Source organism: Piliocolobus tephrosceles, chromosome 16 (assembly GCF_002776525.5).
Source record: "Piliocolobus tephrosceles isolate RC106 chromosome 16, ASM277652v3, whole genome shotgun sequence".
Taxonomy (NCBI): Eukaryota; Metazoa; Chordata; class Mammalia; order Primates; family Cercopithecidae; genus Piliocolobus; species Piliocolobus tephrosceles.
In genome coordinates, this window is record NC_045449.1 from 43,822,609 (window position 1) to 43,849,320 (window position 26,712).

The 26,712-nt window shown below is 51.0% G+C and overlaps 1 protein-coding gene across 3 annotated transcripts in view; it reads right to left on the bottom strand.

The window, feature by feature from the left end:
• ABCC3 (ATP binding cassette subfamily C member 3) overlaps nt 1–26,197 on the bottom strand; it is a 56,922-nt gene extending 30,725 nt beyond the window's left edge. The window contains exons 1-7 of one of the 3 annotated variants that reach the window (XM_023204494.3): nt 25,811–26,194; nt 4,807–4,983; nt 3,989–4,114; nt 3,633–3,770; nt 2,606–2,731; nt 2,310–2,371; nt 1,437–1,568 (exon numbers count right to left, since the gene is read on the bottom strand). In XM_023204494.3, coding sequence (XP_023060262.2) covers nt 1,437–1,568; nt 2,310–2,371; nt 2,606–2,731; nt 3,633–3,770; nt 3,989–4,114; nt 4,807–4,983; nt 25,811–25,855 — 806 coding nt within the window. In that variant the 5' untranslated portion in view covers nt 25,856–26,194. Of the gene's footprint in view, nt 1–1,436; nt 1,569–2,309; nt 2,372–2,605; nt 3,241–3,632; nt 4,115–4,806; nt 4,984–25,810 lie in introns of those variants that run through there. The other 2 variants (XM_023204493.2, XM_023204496.3) reach the window with 2 other exon arrangements.
• Nucleotides 26,198–26,712: the final 515 nt, after the last annotated feature.

A 26,712-nucleotide genomic window follows, 5' to 3' on the forward strand; every position in this document is an offset into this window, starting at 1 on the left:
GGAGGGGGATAGACAGCATAAGAATTGCACAAGTGACTCTGTCCTCAGCTGCCAGAGGGCATCTGAAGGGGTGGCCAGACTGCTACCACAAGGGCTCTAAAACCCAGCTATCCTCCTGCGTCTGGCCTCTCCTTGCCTCCCCAGTGCTGGCTCCAGGGAGAATGCCAAAAGGGAAGGGGAGATAAGATCGAGGATGGCTGGTGGCACAGCCACGGGGCAGCTGAACAGGAAGTGGGTGGAGTGGCATGGAGGGACTGAGAGGGGGTGCAGCAGGCAGACTGGGGGCCCATAGGTCTTCCTGGAGGCTCCAAGCTATGGAAGCCAGGATACTGCTAACCACACCCAGGCCCAGTTTCCTCCAACAGCTGGTGACAACCGGAAGCTCCAGGCTGAGCAAACATTGAACTCCTAGGCCTGGATTGTGGATGGGAGGAGGGAGGGTTCAATCCTGGGGTCAGAATTGGGTGGGGAAGGATGATGCTGAGCCCCAGCTCCCGTGACGAGGCAGTTGGCCAGAGACAGGTTTGTGGTCCTTGATAGGAGGCTGCCAGTGGGAAGACCCCTCAGGGGGAGATCATCTCATTCAGCCCCTGCCTCCGGACAGGAGGAGGCAGAATTGGCAGGGGTGTGCTGGCTCCTGACCCTGGAATCAGCCCTTTCAGTCAGGCAGGGTAGTGCAGTGATATGAGGAGGACCTCTGAGGCCAGCCAGCTCCATGTGGATTCCAGCTCTGTCACCACCAACTTGGGGACCCTGGGAGGTCCTCTGTTACATTTCTGTGCTTCGGTGTCTCCATCTGTTTCTGTTGTTGTTGAGATAAGGTCTCACTCTATTGCCCAGACTGGAGTACAGTGGCACAATCTCAGCTCACTGCAGCCTTGACCTCTTGGGCTCAAATGATCCTCCCACCTCAGCCTCTCAAGTCGCTGGGACTACAGGTGCACGCCACCATGCCTGGCTCATTTCGTTTACTTTTTGTAGAGACAAAGTCTCACTATATTGCCCAGGCTCATCTTGAACTCTTGGACTCAAGCAATCCTCCTGCCTTGGCATCCCAAAGTGTTGGGATTACAGGTGTGGGCCATCACACCCAGCCCCATTGTCCCCATCTGTAACACAGGGACACTAGAACCTACCCTTTAGGGCTGTTGAAAAATTGAGTTCATTTATATGCTTAGGATGGGACCTGGGATGGAGTGGGTGCTCCAAAGTGCCAGCCCTTCTCCTGCCCCCCGCCCCCAGAGCTGGGAGAACTAGCCCCTTCCAGGCCTAAGCTTCCCATAGAATGGTCCTGAGGCTGTCAAGAAATCACCTGGTCCTGCTCCGCTCCCCACCCCAGGAATGCCACCCTCCCAGGTCTACCAGCGCCATCTGCAGGAGACCTGGGGTAAGCGAAGGGGCTGGGTGGTGGGGCTGCGGGCAGGGGAGGGCCTCACTCTGCTGCCTGCTTTTCCTGCTTCCTCCATGCCTCCAGCAGCTGCTGCACCACCATCTGGGATCTGTCCTCCTCCTTCAGGGACCAGAGGTCCTTCTCCTCCAGGGGATGCCGGTAGCCATAGATGGCCATCCTGCGGAGAGGTGAAGCCCGCAGGCAGCCCCGCAGAGGGTCAGGGTTTAGCAGCCTGGAGCCAAGGGCCGGTGTCTCCAGGGCCCCAGGGTCTCCAGAAAGGAGGGTCTCCCTGGGGCACTGTGACCATGAAAGGTGTCTCCTTCATTTCCTCAGTGAACAGGCTGGAGGTCACTTGCTCTCCCTCCCAAGTTCCTACCACTACCACCTTCTCCTCCTCCTCCCCAGCTGCCCCATCTCTTCTCCGCCTCAGGCCCTGGTGATGGAATCCACTCTGGCTGGGGCCCTGGGTGAGGACAAGGCCTGGGAGATTCGGCCCCAGCCTCGGGTGCTTCCTCAGTGCTGTGGGGTTAATGAGCAGTCACCCAGGTCACAGACACAATTATCCTGCTCAAGCCGCTCTGAGGGGCAGCCAAGGAGATGACAGGCTGCAAGTTTATCACAAACAGAAGAGCTCAGAACTAATGATAGTCTTCTTCTAGCCTCCTGGGCCTGTCCCCACAGCCTGCCAGATGCAGAGCTGGCCTGTAGCCTGGGGGTGGCGCTGGGCCAGGCCAGGCCTCTGCATTCGGCCGCCCTCCCGGACCACTTCCCCACCCTCATCTGACCCGTGCCCACTGCAGTGGGGAGTGGGGTAGGTGGCCAGCCAGGTCCCTAAACTGCTGGCCTGCCTCCCCTTCCTCCATCTCACCTTCTATCCCTCCCCTCCCTCTGGCCCGGGCTGGTGGAAGAGCCAACTCACTTTGTGAACCACCAGAAAAACAGGCGGGAGAGAAAGCCAGCACTGGTCTCAGGGTAGGGATTCTAGAAGGCGAGACAATAGGATGGGGGAATCAGGAGTGCTGCCCACCACCCTCTCAAAGCAGAGTAGGGAAATGGAGGGGACCCTTGTTCCTTCCTGCTCCAAGACCCAGTTTACAGATTGTGGAGATGACCTCTCTCCCACTTTTAAAGGAGCTAGAGGGGTTTGGGGCTGCTGGTCAGAGCTGGGCTGAAGAATGAGCTATGGAGCCCCCGCATCCTCCATGGCAAACTCACAGGGTCGACATTCTTTGCGGAGAAAAGTGGAGGTTTCTCCCTGAAGCAGGCCAAGATGAGGGCACACAGTACCAGGGCAAAGTAGATGTAGAAGGTGGTGAAGCGGAAGGGGTCTGAGATCTCGCCCTGGGTGGGAGAGTGGAGGGCGTCAGAAGCACTGGAAAAGCCTGGGCCTGCAGCCCCTGCCCTGCAGGATCCCCTGGGGCATCAGGCTCCTCGGGGGCAGAAGGCAGTACCTGGGGGTCCCCACTCAGAGGTCCCCACTCAGAGGACTCTGAGAGATGGGGAAGGATCACAAGGGGGCTCTGGTTCAGCGAGGACCAGGTGCGTCACCTGTGCCAGGTGTGGTGCCCGCACCTTAACTACAGGAACTTGTCTAACTGGGACACCAGCCTACAGGCAGGACAGCCCACAGTGCCCTTTCTGCAATTAAGGAAATGAGGCTCCAAAGGTTTCAGCGACCTGCCCGAGTCCACACGGGGAGCAATTGGGTTGTTCAGGGCCCATGTTCTTAGCTACTCTCCTTGCCTGCTTCCCGCTGAGATGGAGAAATGGGAGGCACTAGGTTGGCCCGCAGTGTTCCATCCCACCAGCCCAACATCGCGGCCACTGAAGATCAAGAGGAAGGCCAGGAACTGAGGGAGGCGGGAAGAAAGGAAGGGAACGTGCTAATGGGACCTCTAGGTAAGCCAGAACTCTTCACACGTGTCTGCATGCATGTGTTCATTACAGGGACGCTGACTGACACCCACGTCAGACATTGCACTTGCTGGGTGGGTGCTGTGGAACAGCCCCCTACCCTCACATGACGGTCCAACAGTGGTGGCGTCTTTGCTCATTCCTGTGTTACACTGGTGCCCCTCCTCAGCCTGCTTCCAGGTAGAAATGCGGCAAGTGGACAACAACACAATTGTGTTTTTACTTGAAGCCTCCGGGAGGGACCTGGGATCCAGCAGTGACTTTGAACGCTGAGGTCACCCTCCTATCAGGGCTAAACCTGGCAGGTTCCCCTCTCCCCCGACCTTACCTCTGCCTTGGCTGAAAGGATCTTGGAGCGGAAGGGGACGATGGCGCAGACCACACACAGGAACCAGAAGATAATGAGGACCCCTGAAGACTGTACGCCCTGCAGCCGCTCATACTGTATCAGCAGGGTGGCCAGCAGCTGTGCAGGGAGGGCAGGGAGGCCCGGGCAGAACACACACATCTGGACCTGCCTCCATTTCTCCCCATCCCACATGACCAGAAGTTTCTGGGGCCTCCCCCTTCTTCTTCCCACTCCCAACATGTCCAGCCCTCTCTTCAGAGCCCACAGTTTCCTTATCACAGTCCACAACCCACTGGAGACCTCCCCCATCCACTTTCCCAGGGCCCCACACTGACCATGGTGATCCCCACCACCAGGGGGGTGACAAAGAAAACAGGGGCAGGGGCCCGGCCGTGGACCAGGCCATGGAAGGAGTAAAAAAGGTCCGCCCAGGAGACGCACCACAGCAGGACGCCCAGGACCTGTGAAGAGAGCACAGATTGGAATCCCCATCCCCAGAGGTAAGGACAGTCCTCACTGGGAAGGGGTCTTTGTACCTGAAGCCGCCAGAATCCACTAGACCTGCCTGGGACTGGCACTGAGGTCCGGGAATGGAGCTGGCCAGAAGCTTGTTTGGGGTGGGGAGAGTGTTGCTGAACTTGCTTAAACTTTCCCAAGTGAGGAATATGTCAGCTGGCTGTATATACTCTCAGTTGTCACATTCCCATGGCCCCAAGCAGGTCAGGTGAGACTGGGTAACCTAGTCCAGCCGAGGAGGTGGGAGAGGGCCTCGTTAAAAGCAGAATCCTGGCTGGGCACAGTGGCTCACATCTGCAATCCCAGCACTTTGGGAGGCGGATCACCTGAGGTCAGGAGTTGGAGACCAGCCTGGCCAACATGGCAAAACCCCATCTCTACTAAAAATACAAAAATTGGCTGGGCGTGGTGGCACATGCCTGTAATCCCAGCTACTCAGGAGGCTGAGGCAGGAGAATCACTTGAACCCATAAGGCAGAGGTTGCAGTGAGCCAAGATCATGCCACTGCACTCCAGCCTGGGCGACAGAGTGAGACTGTCTCTAAATTAATTAATTAATTAATTTAATTTAATTAAAAAATATAAACAGAATCCCCAGGGCCCAGCCCCATCGGTAGGAGATCCCTGGGCCACTGACCGTCTTGAGCCTGGACAGGTGGGAGAGGATGATGTAGCCACGACCATGGTACCGCAGGTAGAGCAGGTAGCAGGGCAGGGCGACCCACAGGTAGATGCAGGGCACCCAGGCCAGCAGGGAGTTCTGGAAGCAGGGAGTGAGGTCCGGGTTGTCTGTGTGCACAGACAGGTTGGAGTCCTGGGGACAGAGAGAACAGTTTAGTGCTGTGGCAGCCCCACAGAGAACGGGGCTCTCTTGAGGAAGATGGCTTAGCTAGAGAGACGTTCCACCAGAGATAGGGGTGGAGTGGAAGACAGGTGAGGAGGTGAGAGACCAAATACACAAATGAGAAGTTGTTGTCCCAGGTGTGAGTTCTCCAAGAATGCCATGACTGCTCCCATTTCCTTATATTCTCTCTCTCTCTCTCTAATTGAGGCATAATTTAAGAGCAACAAAAAATTGTGCCCATTTAAAGTGTACAATCAGTGAGTTTTGACAGTTGTATACACCCGCAAAACTGCTCCCATGTTACCTCATGGTCCTTTGCAGTTCATCCCTCCCAGGCTGATTTTCTTTCTACCATTCTGGATTCCTACTCTTTATTTATTTATTTATTTTTTGAGACAGAGTTTCACTCTGTTGCCCAGGCTGGAGTGTCGTAGTATCATCTTGGCTCACTGCAACTTCCACCTCCCGGGTTCAAGCGATTCTCCTGCCTCAGCCCCCCTAGTAGCTGGGACTACAGGTGCGCACCACCACGCCCAGCTACTTTTTGTATTTTTAGTAGAGACGGGGTTTCACCATGTTGGCCGGCATGGTCTCGATCTCTTGATCTCATGATCTGCCAGCCTCGGCCTCCCAAAGTGCTGGGATTACAGGCATGAGCCACCGCGCCCGGCCCTCACTCTTTTTTAAAACTAATTTTTAATTTTATCAAAGTGATATATGCACATAGTTTAAAAGACCTCTTTCTCTTAAGGCTTTTTCTGGGTCAGGGATAGGGAGCTTCCCTGAGCCTTAACTGCCTCTCTTCTGAAATTGAGGCGACCATCCACTGGCCCACCTGGACCTCACCGGGTGGATTTGAGACTCATAGGAACCAAGGGATATGGAGAGTCTTTGCCAATTACACGGACTAGAGTGATCAGCTCTTCCAGTATGGATGGGATGTCTCTGGTTTTAGCATTGAAAGTCCAGCGTCTTGGGAAACTGCTTGGTCTTGGGCAAACCAGGATGGTGGGTTACTTTACTGGCTCTGACAAGACTGCCTCTTACTTTTTACTATAACTACACCTATGAACATTTTTGGAAAGGGATGGGGGAATACATTCATTTATAAACACATGTTTTATTGAGATTGTTTCCTCCAAGGCCACCAATGTACTAATCTGTTTCTTATATTCTTTGCAAAGCATTAGATGTTTTTTTAGAGATGCACAGAAAATATCAACAACAAGAAAAACCACCCACAATCTCATCCACCTGGAGACATCTGTTACCTGAGGATATAGTTATCTATTTTCTAGTTGCCAATTTAAAGAATTATCATTTTTATTTTTATCAAAGTTATGCATGCACATAAATCATTGAATTTTCTTTTTTCTGTTTCTTTGTTGATTTGGTTTAGTTTTGTCTTTCAAGCTGGAGGTGTTAAATTAGATTAAATTTGGCCTAAAGCTGCCTCCATACATAGTGAACTGACACCCAGCTTAATATGTAAACAAACCTGACATGAGAATTTCTTGTAACAAGTAGCTGAGTGTCAGCCAATCACTGCAACTGAGCTTTCAGCCAATCGCAGACTGCTTAGACCTGTCCAGATAAGGCAAATTTCAAGTTGTAAATAGGCTGTTTCTACATGTTACTTTTTTTTCTGTCTGTAAGTACTACTTGACCACATAGTCAGGTGGAGTTCTTCGAGCCTTTACTGGTTTAGGTGTTTTTTTTTTTTTTTTTTTTTTTTGAGATGGACTTTCACTCTTGTTGCCCAAGCGGGACTGCAATGGTGTAATCTTGGCTCACTGCAACCTCCACCTCCCGGGTTCAAGCCATTCTCCTGCCTCAGCCTCCTGAGTAGCTGGGATTACAGGTGTGTGCCACCATGCCCAGCTAATATTTTCTATTTTTAGTAGAAATGAGGTTTCACCATGTTAGCCAGGCTGGTCTTGAACTCCTGACCTCAGGTGATCTGCCTGCCTCAGCCTCCCAAAGTGCTGGGATTACAGGTGTGAGCCACAATGCTCAGCCAAGTCTTTACTAGTTTAGGATGCTGCTCAATTCATGATTTGCTTATTTTTTCAAATAAACTCTGCTAAATTTGTCTAAAGCTTTTCTTTTTTCTTTTTCTTTTTTTTGAGATGGAGTTTCGCTCTTGGCCCCCAGGCTGGGGTGCAATGGTGAGACCTCGGTTCACTGCAACCACCACTTCCCGGCTTCAAGCAATTCTCCTGCCTCAGCCTCCTGAGTAGCTGGGACTACAGGTGCCCCCGCCACCATGTCTGGCTAATTTTTGTATTCTTAGTAGAGACGGGGTTTCACCATGTTGGCCAGGCTGGTCTTGAACTCCTGACCTCAGGTGATCCACCCACCTTGGCCTCCCAAAGTGCTGGAATTACAGGCGTGAGCCACCACACCTAGCCTAAAGCTTTTCTTTTAACAGATTGGTGTCAGAAGTGGGACCTGAAGTAGAAATCCGGTGACCCTTAGGAGCATTGAGTGATCAAGTAAGGGTACCTGACAGGGCTCATTGTGCCAATTGTTCTCTTGTAGCAATTGGAGGTCATGGGTGAGTTCTATCTCAGATTCTGAGCTTCAGGAATTTGTGTTTTGAGTTCTCCAAGTTTATCTGAACAATTCTTAGACAGGACTGGATCCAGGAGCAAATCAAATCTGATAATTTACTGAAATGGATCCAGTTAAAAGCCTCAGACAGGTGCCTTTTGAAAGTGAGTTCCTCCAAATCTAAGGAGTCTGGGACTCCAGGAGTCTGAGATGCCACTTTCTGGGACAGTGGCTAACTTTATGAGCAATAATTATGAGGAACATGTGTATTTTTGGAAAAATGGGTTAACTTTGCTGACGACAACTTAAGAGTTACAGTGGCCACAGAGGGAAAGTTTTGACCTACATAAAACTGTTCACTTGCAAGGTGCATTAGAAAAGAAAGGTTCAAAAATGCCACAAAAGCAATGGGATGCATTCTTTAATTGGTATACAGAGGCATCTAAAAGATTAAATGAATAAAAAATTGCCTCTTTATAAGGTTCCTTACAGAAATCAAATGAAAAAAAATCTTAAAAGTCCCTTCACAAATCTTATTCAAAAGCTTTAGTCATTTGGGCAAGAAATCTTGTTCCCTTGGCCAGAAGAACAATTTGGATCCAGATATTCTTTAATAAATTCAGGAGTTTTATATTATTGTACCCGGAACATGGCTAAGATATTTAAATGAAAGCTATAAGATCCATTGCTGTTTACATTTATATATGTCTGTATGTATGATATAGGTATCATAGTTTCTATCTCCTTTTAATGCTTCAAAATTAAATTATAAAAAAGCTCTATTTTGTTGGCTTTAAGAAAAATAAGTGCTTATATAAATGAAGTATTCTCTCAGAAAATTAAGAACTACCTCAAATACTTTTGCAGCTCACCTGACTTGGGTAATCTTTGGCAAATAAGAATATTGTTGGTTTGATTAAAACAGACATGTTTTCATAGTTTTTGGGATTAAATATCGTACAGATGCATGATTTCCTATCTAGGTTTACTGGTAAAACAAGCTTATATTGTCTTTTTATTATAAAATTTGTTAGCAAGAAAAACAAAATGATGACAAGTTGTTTATTATCTAATCTTTATAGGCAATCCAAGCATAAGTGTTGAAAATAAGTGAATTAAATGAATGTAAGTAAGATAAAATTCCCGGGTAAAAGATGTCCTTCCTATATCAGAAGGTTTTATTATTACTTTTTTGAAACAGGGTCTCTGTCGCCTACTCTGGAGTGCAAGTGGCAAGATCTCGGCTCACGGCAACCTCTGCCTCCCGGGCTCAAGCAATCCTCCCGCCTCAGCCCCGCCAAGTATCTGGGACTACAGGCACAAGCTATCACACCCAGCAAATTTTTGTATTTTTTGTAGAGAGAGGTTTCACCATGTTGCCCAGGCTGGTCTTGAAATCCTGAGGTCAAGTGTTCCACCGGCCTCAGCCTCCCAAAGTGCTAGGATTACAGGCGTGAGCCACCGTGCTCAGCCACCAGACGGTTTTAACACTCTTAGCATCAAGAATAGAAAGTTGAGGAGGAGGGAAATCTGTACAAACAACAATTTAGTTTTCAGGCCTCGCAAAACAAACAAACAAAAAACCTAAAGGGATATAAATGATATTTTGCCTCCTTTACAGTTTATTATCACAGGGAGACTAAAGACATTTTGGACCATTGATAAACATGTTCTTCACTGACAAATTGTACTATGAGAAAGCTCATGCTTCTAGAAATTATGGTTCATAGATTTACCAATCTACAGATTGCTGGTGTGACACACAATTCACAAAGGCTTACTTTCTAATTTCCATGGAAATTAAGGTCACTAAGGGTTAAGAATTCTTTTTTTTTTTTTTGAGACGGAGTCTTGCACTGTCACACAGGCTGAAGTGCAGTGGCGCAGTCTCAACTCACTGCAATCTCCACCTCCCGGGTTCAGGCGATTCTCCTGCCTCAGCCTCCCCAGTAACTGGGATTACAGGTGCCTGCCACCACGCCCAGCTGATTTTCTTTCTTTTTTTTTTTTTGAGACGGAGTCTTGCTCTGTCGCCCAGGCTGGAGTGCAGTGGCCGGATCTCAGCTCACTGCAAGCTCCGCCTCCCGGGTTTACGCCATTCTCCTGCCTCAGCCTCCCGAGTAGCTGGGACTACAAGCGTCCGCCACCTTGCCTGGCTAGTTTTTTTGTATTTTTTTCAGTAGAGACGGGGTTTCACCGTGTTAGCCAGGATGGTCTCAAACTTCTGCCCTCAAGTGATCTGCCTACTTCGGACTCCCAAAGTGCTGGGATTACAGGCGTGAGCCACTGCACCTGGCCAGGGTTAAGAATTCTAATATATGTATGTATATTACATAATATAGGTACCTACTACATCTAATATATGTACCTATAATTACTAGAAACAATAAGGGGGAAACTCTATATGAAAATATACAAGGAAGGTAAGAAAAAGAAATACATGGAGAAGAAATATACAAAGGAAGCTAAGGAAAAGCTGTAAGATGTGAGGATGTTCTGTTCTGATAAGGGAAAAAGAGAATAATTTTTGTCCTAAAGTGAAATGACTGATTTTTCGAAAATGAGAAGAGGAAAGTATAGGACAAAAAGTGAATGGATATGAGAGTTGTAGGAGGTTTGTGGCAGATGACTCTTGTGAAAGAAATTTTATGTGTGATCAAGCTGGCTAAGATTAGGAGGTAATTATACGTTTTTTAAGAATAAAAATTAGCAACCAGGTGCGGTGGCTCACGCCTGTAATCCCAGCACTTTGGGAGGCGGAGGCAAGTGGATCACTTGAGGTCAGGAGTTTGAGACCAGCCTGGCCAACATGGTGAAACCCCATCTCTACTAAAAATACAAAAAATAAGCTGGGCGTGGTGCATGTGCCTGTAATCCCAGCTACTTGAGAGGCTGAGACAGGAGAATCGCTTGAACCCTGGAGGTGGAGGTTGCAGTGAGCAGAGATTGCACCATTGCTCTCCAGACTGGGTGATAAGAACTAGTATTAATATCAAAATTACAGTGATGCAAAACTAGAATTTGGTTCTCTCCATTAAAACAACACGGTGTTCTTAGATTATTGGTCTCATCATAATAGGAAATTGTAAAAGAGTTTTCTTTCTCTTTAGGTAATTGGCCTAGAAAACAAAGATTCTGTGTTCTACCCAGATAATTTCCTGTGCTTCATGCTGTCTTTGTTAGGTTTTTGATCACTTAAGAAAACTGAGAACTCGCTATTAAAAGAGCTAAGCTTTTTCTACAAGTATAACTTTTTGTGTATGCCTCCAAAATCTTTTAATGAGTGGTTATTGTTCACAGTGACCTGTAATCCTATTAAAAAATTTATTTTATGTGCTGTGTATTCTTCCTTCCTTCATTCATTCCTCCCTTCCTTCCTTCCTCCCTTCCTTCCTTCCTTCCTCCCTTCCTTCCTTCCTTCCCTCCCTCCCTCCCTTCCCTCCCTTCCTTCCTCCTTCCTTTCTCCTTTCCTTCCCTCCCCTCCGCTCCCCTCCCTTCCCCTCATCTTTCTCCTCTCCTCTCCTTTCTTTTTTTGACAAAGTCTCACTCTGTCACCCAGGCATAAACCTGACTCCATACATAGTGGACTTTAGCCTAATTCAATATGTAAATAAACTGCAACGTAACTTGAGAGTATATTCTTACAATAAGCAACCAAGCCGCAGTCAAATATAGCAGAATTTTCAGCCAATCACAAGCTGCCAGCTGATCAGAACATGTCCACATAAGGCAAACCCTCATTGCACCAAGCCCAGATAAGGCAAATTATGATCTGTAACCAATCATGCTGTTTCTATACATCAATTCCTTTTTCTGTCTACTAATACCACCTGCCCATATTGCTGGGTGGTAAAACTCTATGAACCTCTACTGATTCAGGATGCTGGCTGAATCATGAATTGCTCTTTGCTCAAATAAACTCTGCTAAATTTAATTTGTCTAAAGTTTTTATTTTAACAGAAATTTTCCTCAAATGTGTGGTGACCTTTTTTTTTCTTTTTTTGAGATGGAGTCTCACTCTGTTGCCCAGGCTGGGGTGCGGTGGTGCAATCTTAGCTCACTGCAGCCTCTGCCTCCAAGGTTCAAGCAGTTCTCCTGCCTCAGCCTCCCGAGTAGCTGGGATTACAGGCATGTGTCACGATGCCCAGCTAATTTTTGTATTTTTAGTAAAGATGGGGTTTTGCCATGTTGGCCAGGCTGGTCTCGAACTCCTGACCTCAAGTGATCTGCCTGCCTTGGCCTCCCAAAGTGCTGGGATTACAGGCGTGAGTCACCACGCCCGGCCTGTGGTGACTTGCAGCTTGGCTGTCTCAATACTTTGGAGTAAGACACTAAAGAGTTGGCTGCTCTGTTTGTTGGGGGCAGGTGGATTTGGGACTGGATCTGTGACTCCTCAGGACGATCTGTGAACAATGATGAGTGAGAGTACCAAGAACCAAGGACCAAGAAAGCGCTATTGAAGACAGAGAACCGAGGACCAAGCTTATTGGCTATGGGGCTTCACTGCAGAGTGATCAAGTAGGAACCTGGTCCTTTAGGGAAGACTCCCCCAACAACTGGAAGAATCTGGAGGTGTTTTCTCCAGGACCAATTTAGGAATGAGGGCTGAGGGTTCTATCCTTCAGTATGCAGACTTTTACTTCATTCCACAGAATAAACTGCTGGTCCTCTATGAGGTGGCTGGAATTTGCCTGGCTTTAAGCGGGGATGGGTAAGTAACTTGGGTGTTTCATCTCTCCTTACACATTCTCCTAGCAGCCCCTGCTTTCAGCCCTGCTCTTCCCCTTGCCGCCTTCAGCCCTCCAATCCCCGAGCTTTTACAGACTCCAAATGGCCTTTGGTTTCAGTTGTTCTCTGCTGTGTCAGTGATCACTCCTTGACCTGTTTCTCACTTTCCAAAAAGGTGTTAATATCTTGTCTCCTGTTGTTTCCTCTTTTCTTTGTCCTTGTAGGTTTACATTTTTAATTCCTTACTGTCATTTTGAGGGAAAATCAGGAAGGACTGGAGATAAAATCTTGTGTTCAATCCACCCTATAGAACCAGAACTCCCTCCAACTACAATTTTTTTTTCTTTTAGGCAGAGTCTTGCTCTGTCTACCAGGCTGGAGTGCAGTGGTGTGATCTCACTTCACTGCAACCTCCGCCTCCGGGGTTCAGGTGATTCTCCTGCCTCAGCCTACCAAGTAGCTGGGATTACAGGCTCCCGCCACCATGCCCAGCCAATTTTTGTATTTTTAGTAGAGACGGAGTTTTGCCATGTTGGCCAGGCTGGTTCTCAAACTCTTGACCTCAGGTGATCCACCCGCCTTCGCCTCCTAAAGTGCTAGGATTACAGGTGTGCGACACTGTGCCCAGCCTTCAAGGGCGAATTAAATAGACCCGTTTCAGACTTTATGCAGGACCTCCCTGCAGCAGTGTGGGCTTCCCCCATCTCTTGGAAACTACTCTTTCCTGGTCTCCTGGTTTGTTGGCAAGCATTCCTTGCTGTCTCCTTATCTTCCTTCTAGTTCACCCTGCGGACATGGGCCCGAGCCCCCAAGTTCTGACCTTGGTCCTCGGTGCTCTCTCTCATCATTGTTCACAGACTGTCCTGAGGAGTCACAATTCCAGATCAACAGCTCAAATCACCTCCTGAGCCTCGGCCCCTACTTCCTGCTGCCTCTCAGATGGCGTCACCATCTGTCTGAAGCCACCTCATATTCAATACCTCTCAAACTAAGATCCTTCACTCCCTGCCAGGACCAGCCCTTCCTTTGGCCTTGCCTGCCTCTGCCAAGGGCATCACCATTCTCCCAGCTACACTGACACCTGTGGGGACCTAGGTCCTCTTGATTCTTGATGGAAGCATAGTAGCTGGACAAAGAGGTGTTTGAGACTTGGCAGGGAAAGGTTAAGCACCTTGGCCAAGGCCACATAGCTTAAAAGAACTTACACTTGGCTAGGCGCAGTGGCTCACACCTGTAATCCCAGCACTTTGGGAGGCTGAGGCGGGCAGATCACGAGGTCAGGAGTTTGAGACCAGCCTGGCCAACATGGTAAAACCCTGTCTCTACTAAAAACATAAGAATTAGCTGGGCGTGGTGGCAGGCACCTGTAATCCCAGCTACTCGGGAGGCTGAGGCAGGAGAATCGTTTGGACCAAGGAGGCAGAGGTTGCAGTGAGCCGAGATCATGTCACTGCACTCCAGCCTGGTGACAGAGGGAGATTCCGACTCAAAAAAAAAAAAAAAGAAGTCACACTTAAGCTATGTGATCTTGGCCAAGGTACTTAACCTCTCCCCTCTCTGGGCCTTGGTTTCTTTAAGGGTAATATCGGGATGATAATATCTCTTACCTGGTTCCTCCCACCTGGCCCCTTGGCCAGATCCTCACCTCTTCATGAATAATTGCCATGGACTTCTGGTCTCTTCCCTTCAGATTCCCTGGGGGCCCAGATCCTGTGTGGTCTTCCCCTCCCTTTCTGGCCATGCCATCACAGTCTCTTTGCTGATTCCCCTGCCTGATGTGAGAGGGTCCCGGAGCTCAGTCCTTTCCTCTTCTCTGCCTCCTTCTTTTTTTTTTTTTTTTTGACTCGGCCTCCTGATCTGCCGCCATTGCAGGCTTGAGCCACCGCGCCCGGCCTCTGCCTCCTTCTTATCTGCACTCACCCTCTCGGCAATCCCATGCAGTCTCATATGATGTACCATCTATATGCCAATGACTTTCAAGTCTATCTCTCCAGTTCATTGCTCCCCAAATCTCCAGCTCCATATCTAACTGCTGACTTGACATCTTCACTCCATACATCCTACAATAGCCTGCAAGGACCTGCACAATGTCCCTTCCCCCAGCCCATGACCCTCTCCCTGCCTTTCCTGCTTCACTCCAGCCACTGGCCTCCTTGCCGTTTCTGAATGCACTTGCTGCTCCTGTCTCAGGGCCTTTGTGCTTGCTTTTCTCTCTCCCTGGAATACTCCTCCCCCAGACATCCTTAAGTCTTTCTTTCTCAACGAAGCCTACCCTGACCATCCTGTTTAATACTGCCACCTGTGTCCCACCCCTGTATTCCCAATTCTCCCACCTTCTCTGCTTTTTCTTTTCTCTATAGCACCTATCACCTTTTACGTGATATATAATTTACTAATTTATTATATTTTCTCTCATCTTTTCCTTTATTTGCTGACATGTAAGCTCTTTGAAGGGAAGAACCTTTATTTTATTTATCTATGTGTCCTAGACCAGGTACATTGCCCAGTGCTCTGAGAGGCCAAAGCAGGAGCATCACTTGAGGCCAGGAGTTTGAGACCAGCCTGGGCAACATAGCAAGACCCCGTCTCTACAAAAATTTAAAAAATTAGCCTGGTCTGGTGACAGGCACCTGTAGTCCCAGTTACGTGGAGGCTGAGGTGGGAGGATCTCTTGAGCCCAGGAGTTTGAGGCTGCAGTGAGCCATGATTATGCCACTGCACTCCAGCCTGAGCAACAGAGCAAGATCTGGACTCTTTAAAAAAAAAAAAAAAAAAAAAAAAAAATATATATATATATATATATATACACACACACACATACACACACACACACGCACACACACACGTTTATTGAATAAATGAATGAAAGAAAGAATAATATTATTACATCCCTCTAAACTTTCAATAGCTGCTTACTGCCTAGAAGGCAAAGTTCAAACATTTTACTATGGCATTGAAAGTCCACAGCTGGCCTTGAAATATCTGGCTATGTGAACTGTTGAATCATCTATATGCTTGAGTTCTGAGTTCTCCCGTCTTTTTTTTTTTTTTTTGATGGAGTCTTGCTCTGTTGCCCAGGCTGGAGTGCAGTGGCACAATCTCGGCTCACTGCAACCTCCGCCTCCCATGTTCAAGTGATTCTTGTGCCTCAGCCTCCTGAGTAGCTGGGATTACAGGCATGTACCACTACACCTGGTTAATTTTTGTTTTTTGGTTTTTTTTTTGAGGCCAAGTCTCGCTCTGTCACCCAGGCTGGAGTGCAATGGTGCAACCTTGGCTCACTGCAACCTCGCCTCCAGGGTTCAAGTGATTCTCCCACCTCAGCCTCCTGGGTAGCTGGAATTACAGACACACACACTACGCCAGGCTAATTTTTTGTTTTTGTTTTTGTTTTGTTTTGTTTTTGAGATGGAGTCTCACTCTGTCACCCTGGCTGGAGTGCAGTGGCACGATCTCAACTGTCTGCAACCTCCACCTCTGGGGTTCAAGCAATTCTCCTGCCTCAGCCTTCCAGGTAGCTGGGACCACAGGTGCATGCTACCAGCTAAATTTTGTATTATTAGTAGAGACGGGGTTTCACCATGTTGGCCAGGCTGGTCTGGAACTCCTGACCTCAAGTGATCCACCAGCCTCAGCCTCCCAAAGTGCTAGGATTACAGGGGTGAGCCACTGTGCCTGGCCAAATTCTAGCATCTTAAGAAAACAACTCACGGAAGGGTAGTGATCTGCACACCCTGCTTCCTTTCCCAACCTGCTTTCCCTTCTTTGTTTTTTTTGGAAACGGAATCTCGCTCTGTTGCCTAGGCTGGAGTTCAGTGGTACGATCTCAGCTCACTGCAACCTCCGCCTCCCGGGTTCAAGTGATTCTCCTGCCTCAGCCTGCTGAGTAGCTGGGATTACAGGCATGCATCACCACATCTGGCTAATTTTTGTATTTTTAGTGAGACAGGGTTTAACCATGTTGGTCAGGCTGGTCTCGAACTCCTGACCTTGTGATCTGCCTACCTCAGACTCCCAAACTGCTGGGATTATAGGCATGAGCCACTGCGCCCAGCCCACCTTCCCTTCTTAATCCCATCTGGGGCAGCCCTCTGCCCTCCAGTGCCCCTGCCCACCTGTGAGATGGCTCTTCCCAAAATACTGCTTTGTGCCCCTTGCCTCATGCCCACAAACCTGCAATGACTCCTGCTGCTCATGAAGTCACATCCTAGCACCCAACCTGGCCCTCAATACCCCCTCATGGCATCTCCTCCCACTGCTCCCTTCCCCCACAGCCAACTCACTTCATCCTAAATCTGCTCTGAGATTCTTGCTCCTACCCCTTTGCTCAACCTAGTCCCTCTTTTTACCACTTGTCAAAATCCTAACCTAACCACTCCAGGGAGGGGTGGTGGGCCTGGCTGAAAACCCACCTTCTTCATCTTGAGCACCCTTCCTCCTAGAGAGATCCCCTTCCCTGGAGCATCACTCTCACCGATGCTTGCTGAGGGCCTTGGTGAGTCAGGCAGCAGGCTGGGTTCTGTGGATACAGTGGCACATTGGACAGACCTATCGCAGCTCTGTGGAGCATGTAGTCAGAGACATGCTGCCTGGGGGCATTTCCCTGAAGGCCCAGGTGGGCAGAAGGTGTACCATGTACATCTTGTATTCTAGAGTCCTACTCAGTATTCAGTGGTTGCTCAAACAGTGTGAGCCAAGGACCCACCTACTCTTGCTGAGTCTCTGACATGCTGGCCCAGGGCTGGAATCTGGGTCACAGGATACACCTCTAGGCCTGGTCAGGTACCCCAGTTAGTTGCCATCCAGATAGCCTGTCCCAAAGCTGCCCTGAACCCAGATCTTCAGGTCTCTGGGTCTGGAGTGTACATCCCATTTCTCTGGGCCCAGCCCGAGCCTCACCTACACAGGGCCTCTCTGGGGCACCCCAGCCTCTGACCTTTCCTTGCTTTTCCCTGACAGCCAGTTAGGTGAGGGAAATAAAGACCCCTAATGTTTCCCTGGCATTTTATTACTGCACTTACCTAGTTGTTATCTGGATATTGTCTCAGAACAACTTCCACAGGCTTATAGGAGGGGCACTGTTAGGCCCAGTGTACAAAAGAGCAACCACACCCACTTTGTCAACAAAGTTCATACACAGTGTATGGCCGGGACAGGCACCCAGGCTTTGTGATGCCACATAGGGCCATTGACTCACAAGGGAGTGTGCATGTTGAGGACAGGAGCCCAGGCATGGGGACACGGTGGGAATCGCTGCGTGTGCTTGCAGGCCGGTGGCATGGCTCTGTAAGGCGGGCGGGGAGTGGCCACAGGAAGAACCCAACCCAGACGTGGAGGATCCAGGATGACTTCTGCCACTTTTGAGCCGTGCAACAGTTGGTGAGCCCCTTCGTGCCCTCGAACCTCAGTCTCCACCCGTGAGTAATCGGAGTAATGACAGCAACCGGTCACCTCCCCATAGTGGGGAGAAGGTGGGGAGAATGAACAGCAAAGCACCTCGATGGCAACGAGACAACACTCAGGGAAGCGGGGGATGGAGCCTCCAGCCGTCGGGCCCGTGTTTCAGTTTCACAGACACCTGCTCTGTGGCAACAACCAGGGGATCTTGGGGCTGTGAGAACTGGGTGGCAGCTTTGACCCTCAAGGGCATCCAGTCTGGGCTCCTTTCCTTGAGATAAGCATGTCCCGGCTGGGCAGAGCCCTCCCCAGGAGGCAGAGGCACCTGCCCACACAGGCCCTCTCCCCTGACTCCCTATTTGGTTCACTCCAGACCCCGAGCCAGGACATCTATGGGACATGCCATACACAACACGTCCAGAACTGAACTCTTGGCCATCCTCGCCTCTCTAGCCTGCCTGGCCCGGGGGTGGCAGCTCCTTCCTCCTGTTTCCCTTACTAGGCCAGAATCCTTGCAGTTGCCCCGATTCTTCTCTTTCTCTCACATCCCACATCCAGTCTCTCAGCAAACCCTGTCCACTCTACCTTCAAATTACAGGTTGAATGACATGACAGTGCCACATTCAACTGTTCTTTTTTTTTTTTTTTTTTCCACTGTAGCCTTGACCTCTTCGGCTGAAGCGATCCTCCTGCCTTAGCCTCCTGAGTAGCTGGGACTACAGGCATGTACCACCATGCCCAGCTAATTTTTTATTTTTTTGTAGAGTTGGGGTCCCACTATATTGCCCAGACTGGTCTCAAACTTCTGGGCTCAAGTGATCCTCCTGCTTCGGCCTCTCAAAATGCTGGGATTATAGGCACGAGCCACCGCACTTGGCCTTCACCTTGTGCACCCTGATAGACCCAGAATCGACCGCATCTCCCCACCTCTTCTCTCTGGCTGCACCAGCCCCACTGGCTGCCAGGTTGCTTCTCAAACCCTCCAGGCCTACTCCTGCCAGGGGCAACAGCCCTATCCCTGGATATCCACATGTCTCATGCCCTCATCACCTGTGAGTTTTTGCACAGATCTCACCTTCTCCTGGACCTTACTAATCAAAACGATAACTCACTACCAAACCCCCAACCTGTCCCTGCTCCCCATTCCTCTTAGCCTGTTCTATTTTCCCATAGCCCTTAGCCACCTTCTACCATACTATATATGTGAGTCATTTATTTTATAATCTTTGAAGTTGTTTTATAGAGATGGGGTCTCACTTTGTTGCCCAGGTTGGTCTGGGACTCCTGGGGTTAAGTGATCCTCCTGCCTCGGCCTCCCAAAGTGCTGGGATTACAGGCATGAGCCACCACACCTGGCCTTTATGACAGTTATTGTTTTACTGCCTCATTCCGCTAGAGTATATGCTCCACGAAGACAGATTCTTTAGCTCTGTATTCTGCAGTTGATGGTATTTCCTGCCGTTTAGAGCAGTGCCTGGCACAGAGAAGGTACTCAATAACCATCTATTGAACAAAAGAATAAATAAACAAATGAATAGATAAATGGAGGGAGCCAACTCCAGCCCCAGCCTCTGCAGCTTCCTATCCAGGAACACAGCGTGTTCTCTCCCTGGTACCAACGCCACGGCTCTTGGCACCCAGGAGGGTCTCCAACTCAGTTATATGTAAAACGCAGGTGAGGATAGGGCCAGTGAAGGTTGTTCCCTGGACCCCATCACACTCCCTGAATCCCTGCGGGGCAGGATGGACGATCCCTTCTCAAGGCTCTCCTCTCATTCCCACTCTGAAGAGCACTGCTGGGAAGTGCGAGCTGAGCCCACAGCCCCCTCCCCCGCCGTCACCCACACAGTTTCCACAGCAACAACAGCTTCCTTAATAAAGCGATTAAACAGCTGGATGGGGCTGATAAGGGGAAAGGTCCGGCATCCAGAATGGACCACGTGGCAGAGGCCTCCCTCATGGCAGACTTCAAGGTCATCGAAACTGAAATCACTGCGGACTCATACAGGCGGTAGGTGGGGTGAGGACACTGGGGCCCTCTGCCCCAGCTTTGCCAGGGACTTCCCAAGCCCTGGGGGCCCCAGGCCTGTTGACAGGCTCTGTCATGAGAAGAGTCATTACTTCCTTATTCCTGTGTGGTAGTAGAGGGGGAAGCCACCACTGCAGGACTGCTCCTGAAGTCCCAGACAGGGAACAGATGGACGGACAAGACCATTGACTCAGCAGCAATGAAGTCATGGAGAGAGCAAGGACACGCTCTGATCCCCACTCACTCTCACTCAGCCTTTGGAAGGCCTGGGGGCAGGGGTCAAAAACTGCCTGTGCTGTAATCCCAGCACTTTGGGAGGCGGAAGTGGATGGGTTCCCTGAGGTCAGGAGTTTGAGACCAGCCTGGCCAACATGGTGAAACCCTGTCTCTAGTAAAAATATAAAAAGATGATCTGGGCGTGGTGGCACATGCCTGTAATTCCAGCTACTCAGGAGACTGAGGCAGGATAATTGCTTGAACCCGGGAGGCAGAGGTTGCAGTGAGCTGAGATCATGCCACTGTACTCCAGCCAGGGTGACAGAGCCAGACTCCTTTTCAAAAACAAAACACAACAAAACAAACAAACGAAAACTGGTTGTGCTGCGCCTGCTGGCCCCCACGCAGGGATGGCTCACAAGCTCAACTGGCCAATCTGCTTCTGGAAGGGGCTTTGGTTCACTGAGCTCCTGCTGTGGGCCAGGATGATCATTTCACGCTCATGGCAGCTGACATCCAGGGCTGATGCTGGAATTAGACCCAGGAAGTCTCGTTCCAGGTCCTAGCTCCTTCACACGGGATTACAGTCTTTCCTGTACACCTGGTGGGATTCCAGCATGGTATCCCACCCTGGGGATAGAACAAGATCACCTTTCAGTCATGCAGCCCATTCTCATATCACCTGCTTTGCGCAATTCTTCTCACAGAGCTGAGGGGGCAGAGTGGCTAACATGTGGGTAGTGGCCTAGTTGGGGTTCTGGGAGTCCCTGGCTAGAAACCAGAATATCCAGTTAGGAGAAATCTGTCTGGGCGCGGTGGCTCACGCCTGTAATCCCAGCAATTTAGGAAGCTGAGGGGGGCAGATGACTTGAGGTTAGGAGTTCGAGACCAACCTACCCATCATGGTGAAACCCCGTCTCTACTAAAAATAGAAAAATTAGCCGGGCATGGTGGTATGCACCTGTAATCCCAGCTACCTGGGAGGCTGAGGCAGGAGAATTGCTTGAACCCGGGAGGTGGAGGTTGCAGTGAGCCGGGATTGTGCCACTGCACTCCAGCCTGGGTGACAGAGCGAGACTCCATCTCAAAAAAAAAAAGGAGAAATCCAAGCCTGGAGTTAGGCTCTCATTCGCTCTCCCATCCTGCCCCGTGCCAGCCCCACCCACTGCACCCCAGTGCCAGAAACAGAAACAACTTCAGATCGGGGAGGGGAGGGGCCCAGCCACCCCAGCAATGGCACACCAGGTCTCATTTCACCCTCAACTCCCCAGGGATCCTGCCCCAATGCGGAGGACTGAACACAGTCTGCGTGCTCTGGCCCTACCTCCAAGGTGGCTCAGCTGGTCGTCCCTGCCAGGACCTTCCTCCCTGGAAGCTTGCCCAGTGTTTCCAGACCATTTCCCTGTCTAGGGGTCCACAGGCAGGCTTGGCAAAGCTCCCTCTTGAATGCCATTTCCCTGACTCACTTCCTTCCCCATATCTCTGGCCCTTAGAGACCCGGGCCCAGGTGACGTGGGGGAACAGCAGGATTGAGGAGAAACCAGCCTGGGGTCACAAGCAATGAAACACCATAGCCAGAAGCCAAGAGCTCGGAGGTCGAAGCCACCCATCATGGGGTTCGCGTGTAGCAGCTAAGATGGAGGAAAGCAGCCCCGGGAGCCCTGGCCTTGCAGGGAGGACTGGGTTCCTGAGGGGAGGGTGAGCTATGGTGTCCGCTAAGTGGAGGAGTGTCTGCCTCCCACTCAGCTTCCCCATGGATGTGCAGGTCACTGTCTTCATTTGAGAGTCAAAATACATTGGCATAGGAGCCTTGCCCATTACTCATACATTTTGGTGGCTGCCTACTAGAAGGCAGAGGAGACCCTGATACCCAGGAGCTCTAAACTTTGAAGGGCCTTAATCATGCATGACCTTGGCCCCCAAGCCCAAGGCTCATCCTTCCAAAATGGGCAACTCCAGACCTGAAGTAGGCCCCAGAGCCCACCTCAGTTCTGCTGGAGTCCAGAGAAGGTGAGTCATTTGCCCAAAGTCACACAGCTGGTGAATAGCAGAATTGGGGCTAGCTAAAACAGAGCAGGAGACACAGGGAGCTGAGCCTCCAAGGGACCAGAGATCTGCCCCTCCCTAGGATGGGTAAACAGCTAAGGGAACAATGAGGTCACCTTCCCTATGTGGGCCTGACCAAGGGGAGACCCATAGGTCTCTACCAAGCGCTGCTTCTAAGTAAGCTCCATATGTAGAGCAGGAAGAGACCTAGGGAAGGAGTCGTCCAGAAATCTCAGAGGAGGAACTAATGAATCCCCACTGGCCACATCTTCCCTCTTCCCAGTCACAGACTCTCAGGACCCCACCTTCTTTCCTGGCTTGAATCCTCTCTCCAGCATCCCCACCAAGCAGTCGCTAACCATGTCCTTACATACTCCCCAGTGACGGGGAGCTCACTACTTCTCAGGCAGTCCGTGCCATCTTTGGATGGCTTTCATGGTCAGGATCTTCAGTTTTCTAAGCTTCCTGGGGCCGTCAGATCAAGGCTAATTCTGCCTGTTTGCCTGGGGGGTAAATAGCTCCAGGCCCTTCCTCCACATACTCCCTTCACCACCCGGGTGCTCCCCAACCTCTGTGATTCAGAACAGAGAGGAATCCTGCAGGCAGAGACCAGCACAGCAGAGCAAAGGGACCCCACCTCCTCCCTTGTTCTGAGACACCTCTGGCCTCCTGAGTAGTGAGGTGGTTTAATTACACAGTTCACTCTTTTGGAATTTATTTCCACAGAAACTCCCAAGGCACATTCAGGGAAGTTGGTAACCTGCTTCAAAGTCGATATAGGTGAGAAAGAGAGGGATTCATACAAATCGTTCACCTGGCAGCTGGTGTGTGAGTACACAGATGTGTATACATATGTCCCAAGGGCATGGTTCTCTCCAGTCTCCTACCCTCAGATTGAGCCAGGAACAGCCCCCAGCTCCCCAGCAAACAGCTGAAATGGGAGCCACTGGCCCAACAGCCCTGCCAGCTCTTTCCCTGCAGGTCTTCCCACGTCTGACATTCCTTTCTAACCCCATTTTTCTTTCTCCTCCCTCTTCTGGGGAATGTCAGGACTTGCCGCCCATAGAAAGCTTCTTAGTTCTTAAAATCATCCCACATTCCCTATCTCATTTGATCAGAAAAATCTTGTGAGGTGGGTAGGGGGTGGCTTAATTCCCATTCCACTGGCGGAGAGACTGAGGCTATAAGGATAAACTACTGAGCATCTTGGTAGATTAAATGAGCAGCCCAGAGGGGTCTGAACACCCCACCCCCTCCTTGCATTTCCACTCCTGGTTCAAGTACTTCCGGGCTGCCCCGAACCATTTCTCACAAAGTGGGTCACCCACAGGCCCCTAAGGTAAAGGTTCAGAGGGAGTTATGCCTGAACAATATGCCATGCAAATGAGATGCAACACAGCACATCACAAATGAACAGCCCCCAACTCCAGGCCTTTTTTGAAACTGGACTGTGGCAGAGGTTCCAGCTTCCAGCGTGGACTCTCTCTCCTTTCAGCTGTGCAAACCCTGTCACTCCCTCAGAGGTAGAGCTGGGAGCCTCCCTTCTCTCTCCACACTCCTCCCCCAGTCACCAGCCACACTGGGTGTGACCTACAACAGGTTTCAGGAGCCAGAAGAGAATGTGAAAGATGTTTAGAGATTGGGGTGGAAGAGGGGTGGTCAGTTTGCCATTTAAGGTATCCAAGCAGAGATCTCACGAGGGCTTCATAATGTAGATGAACGGACTCCCACGGAGCCTGCATCCTCAGAGGAGGTGTGTATAGCTCATGAGCATCAGGGAGAAGTGCGGGGACCAGAGGGCCCAGAGGCTCAAAGGCGCACAGTCAGGCAATGCCAAAGGCTGTAACCACAGCCCCGGGGTCCTGTTTCCCAGCCCCGCACTCTGTCTTTGATTGTCCTGGGATCTTCACTCCCTTGGCCTCAGTTTCCCCAGCTCTACCCTGAGTGATTGGACTCACTGCTTCAAACTCACAAGCTCCCGCTTTCTTAGATTCCACAATCCCATGTTAAGGTAGACCCAGAGGATGTCTGAACATGGGACAAAAAGGGAGTCCTGAATTTCCCAACTCCGGGTTCCAGGAGACCTGTCTCTGTGGAGTCCTAAGCTCTCAGGGTTCAGGTGGCTACCCAGGAACAATGAGCCCTTGTGCCTGAAGTTTGGGCACAACTACCCTCTTGATTTTCTGCTTGGCATTCCAGGCGCCACAAACCTGCCATGGCCATACCAGCCTGGCCCCATGGGCAGTGAAAGGAAGTGTGCCCGTGAGGCAAAGGCACAACCTCTGGACCTTGGCGGCAAGTGGCCTATCAATGCTGAATAATAGATGAAGTTCCTGTGGGACTGGGAAAGAAGGGCAGTGGCAGAGAAGTTGCACCATCTCGGATTAACCTTTGGGTCACCCACAGAAAAAGAGAGAATCCCAAAGATACCTTTTTACAGTCTTTTTTCTTAACCTCCATTGCCCCAAGTTTCAAAAAATCCATATAACACCTTCAGCCCATCCTAAACACAGCCCAAGAGCAGGGGTCCAGACTTATACACCTATGCACACACCAGCACAGCACGAACTCTTGGGTAACACCTCACATGCCTGTGTGTGTGTGTACACACACACACACGCACACACAGGGCACATACGTACAAATACTTAAAATAGGAAAAAGACTTAGAGATTGGGATTCACAGGCCCTGGACACCCCTTGAATGACCACAGAGAAGCCCCTTTAATCTGAGCTCCCTCTGTAAAACGGAGACCACATGATCACTTGCCTCATGGAGGCAAGTAGGTTTGAAAGCTGGTAAGGAAGCTCCTGGGCTGTATGCACTTAACTCACCTGAACTGTGCTGGAGGCTGGAGTCAGCAGGCTGAAAAGCAGCCTGTTTTAGAAAGGGATTTGGAGTGAGAGTCACAGAAAGCCTGCCTGATTTTCTTTTCTTTTCTTATTTATTTATTTTTTTATAGACAGGGTCTCGCTCTTTCGCCCAGGCCACAGTGCAGTGATGTGATCACAGCTTACTGTAATCTAAAACTCCTGGGCTGAAGTGATCCTCCCACCTCCGCCTCCCAAAGGGTGGGATTACCGGCATGAACCACTGCACCTGGCCTCTAGCCTGTTTTTCTATCTCAGCTCTGCCTTCATTGAACTGGGTAACTTCCGGCAAGTCTCTTCCTCTCTCTGGACCTCCCTTTCTCCATCTGTAAACGAAGGGAGTTGGACTACATGAATCCGACACCCTGTACCTGTGTGCAGACCGGGGTCTGCTTCTCCCTTCTGAGTCCGGGGTGGTGAGGATGGCCTGCTCTCAGACCTCAGCCCTACCCAGAGAAAATAAAGTGGCAGGAAACCTTCCTAAGAAGGGTGGGACGCTGCACAGCCAGCCTCCCAAAACATCTGGTTGAGCAGGTGCTCTGGATGCCCTGGGGCATCCAGGTGGGCAACCGAGTCCTAGTCTGGGGCAGATGCTGAGGGAGGACCCTCTACCACGAACGCGCGGCTGATTGCGAAACGCCCGTTCCTCATCCGACAGAGGGGCTGGGGTGGAGCCGACTCACCCAGCCACGCACTGTGCCTCACTTTCCCGGGCTCCTCAGTGCTGCAGCCGGGAAGGGAAGAGCAGGGCAGGTCCCGGACCCTGCGTGGGACCCAGCTCCCGGCGGCGCCGCCAACCTCCCTCCCGCGCCCACCGCCCCCTCCCGGGCGCCCAGGCCTTCTCAGGGGCTCCGTCCCGGGATACCTGGCGGCCCCGCGGGAAGGCAGGCGGCGAGGACCGGGCGAAGCTGGCCAATCCCGACCCCTGCGCAGTGACCCCGGAGCCCCGCGCCTTACCCAGAACTTGGAGCCGAGCTCCCCGGAACCGCACAGGGCGTCCATGGGGCCAAGGCGCGGCGGCGAGGAAGGCCAGCGCGGTCCGACCCAGCGGCGGGCAGAGCGGGCGCCGGAGCCGCCTCCGCCCTCCGCGCCCGGCGCTCCGCCCGGGCCCGCCCCGCCGAGCCCTACCCCAGTGCCTCTGGGTCCAGTCTCCCTGCCCCCGTCCCGCGGGTTGCGACAGCGCCTCCCTGGGAGGGACTTTGGGGCAGAGGTGGGGAGGCCTTGGCACGGCGACAGCCCCTGCGAGCGGTCCCCGGGCCATGCCAGGGTGATGTCCCTCTGAATACCGAGGCTGACAATCCTGGAGTAGAGTCTATTTCCAAGGGGGAACTGGGATACACAGGCACTCCCACCCCCGAACAACTCCGCGAGGCCGATGAGTCACTGAGTAGGGGACATTGAGGGAGGGATTTAACAATCCTTCCTAGGAAAAAAGGAATCTTTGAGAAGGTCACGTTCCTCTCCGGAGGTCAGTTTCCTCATCTGTAAAATGGGAAGGGCTTCTGTGCTCAATCCGGAAGCTGACCTCTTCCTCCTCAGGTTCCAGAGATCACTGGCAGGCGCCACAGTCTGGGAACCGGGGTGTACTGCGCGGGTGTGTACCCGTGAGACGGGGGTGGGGGCCGCAGCATCGTCCAGGGGGCCTCCTATGTCCTCTTAAACTGCTGCCCTTTTAGGCTCTGTGGCCCCCTGACCTTGCCACATCACTTCGGCACCTCTCTGGGCCTCTACTTTCACATCCGCAAAATAGAGACAATCATAGAAGAACCTTCCTCCCAGGGTTCTCTGAGGATTGAATGGAAAAGGTATGCAAAGTGTATCGCCTGGCACACTTAGTGGGGCACCCAACATCTGTGAAT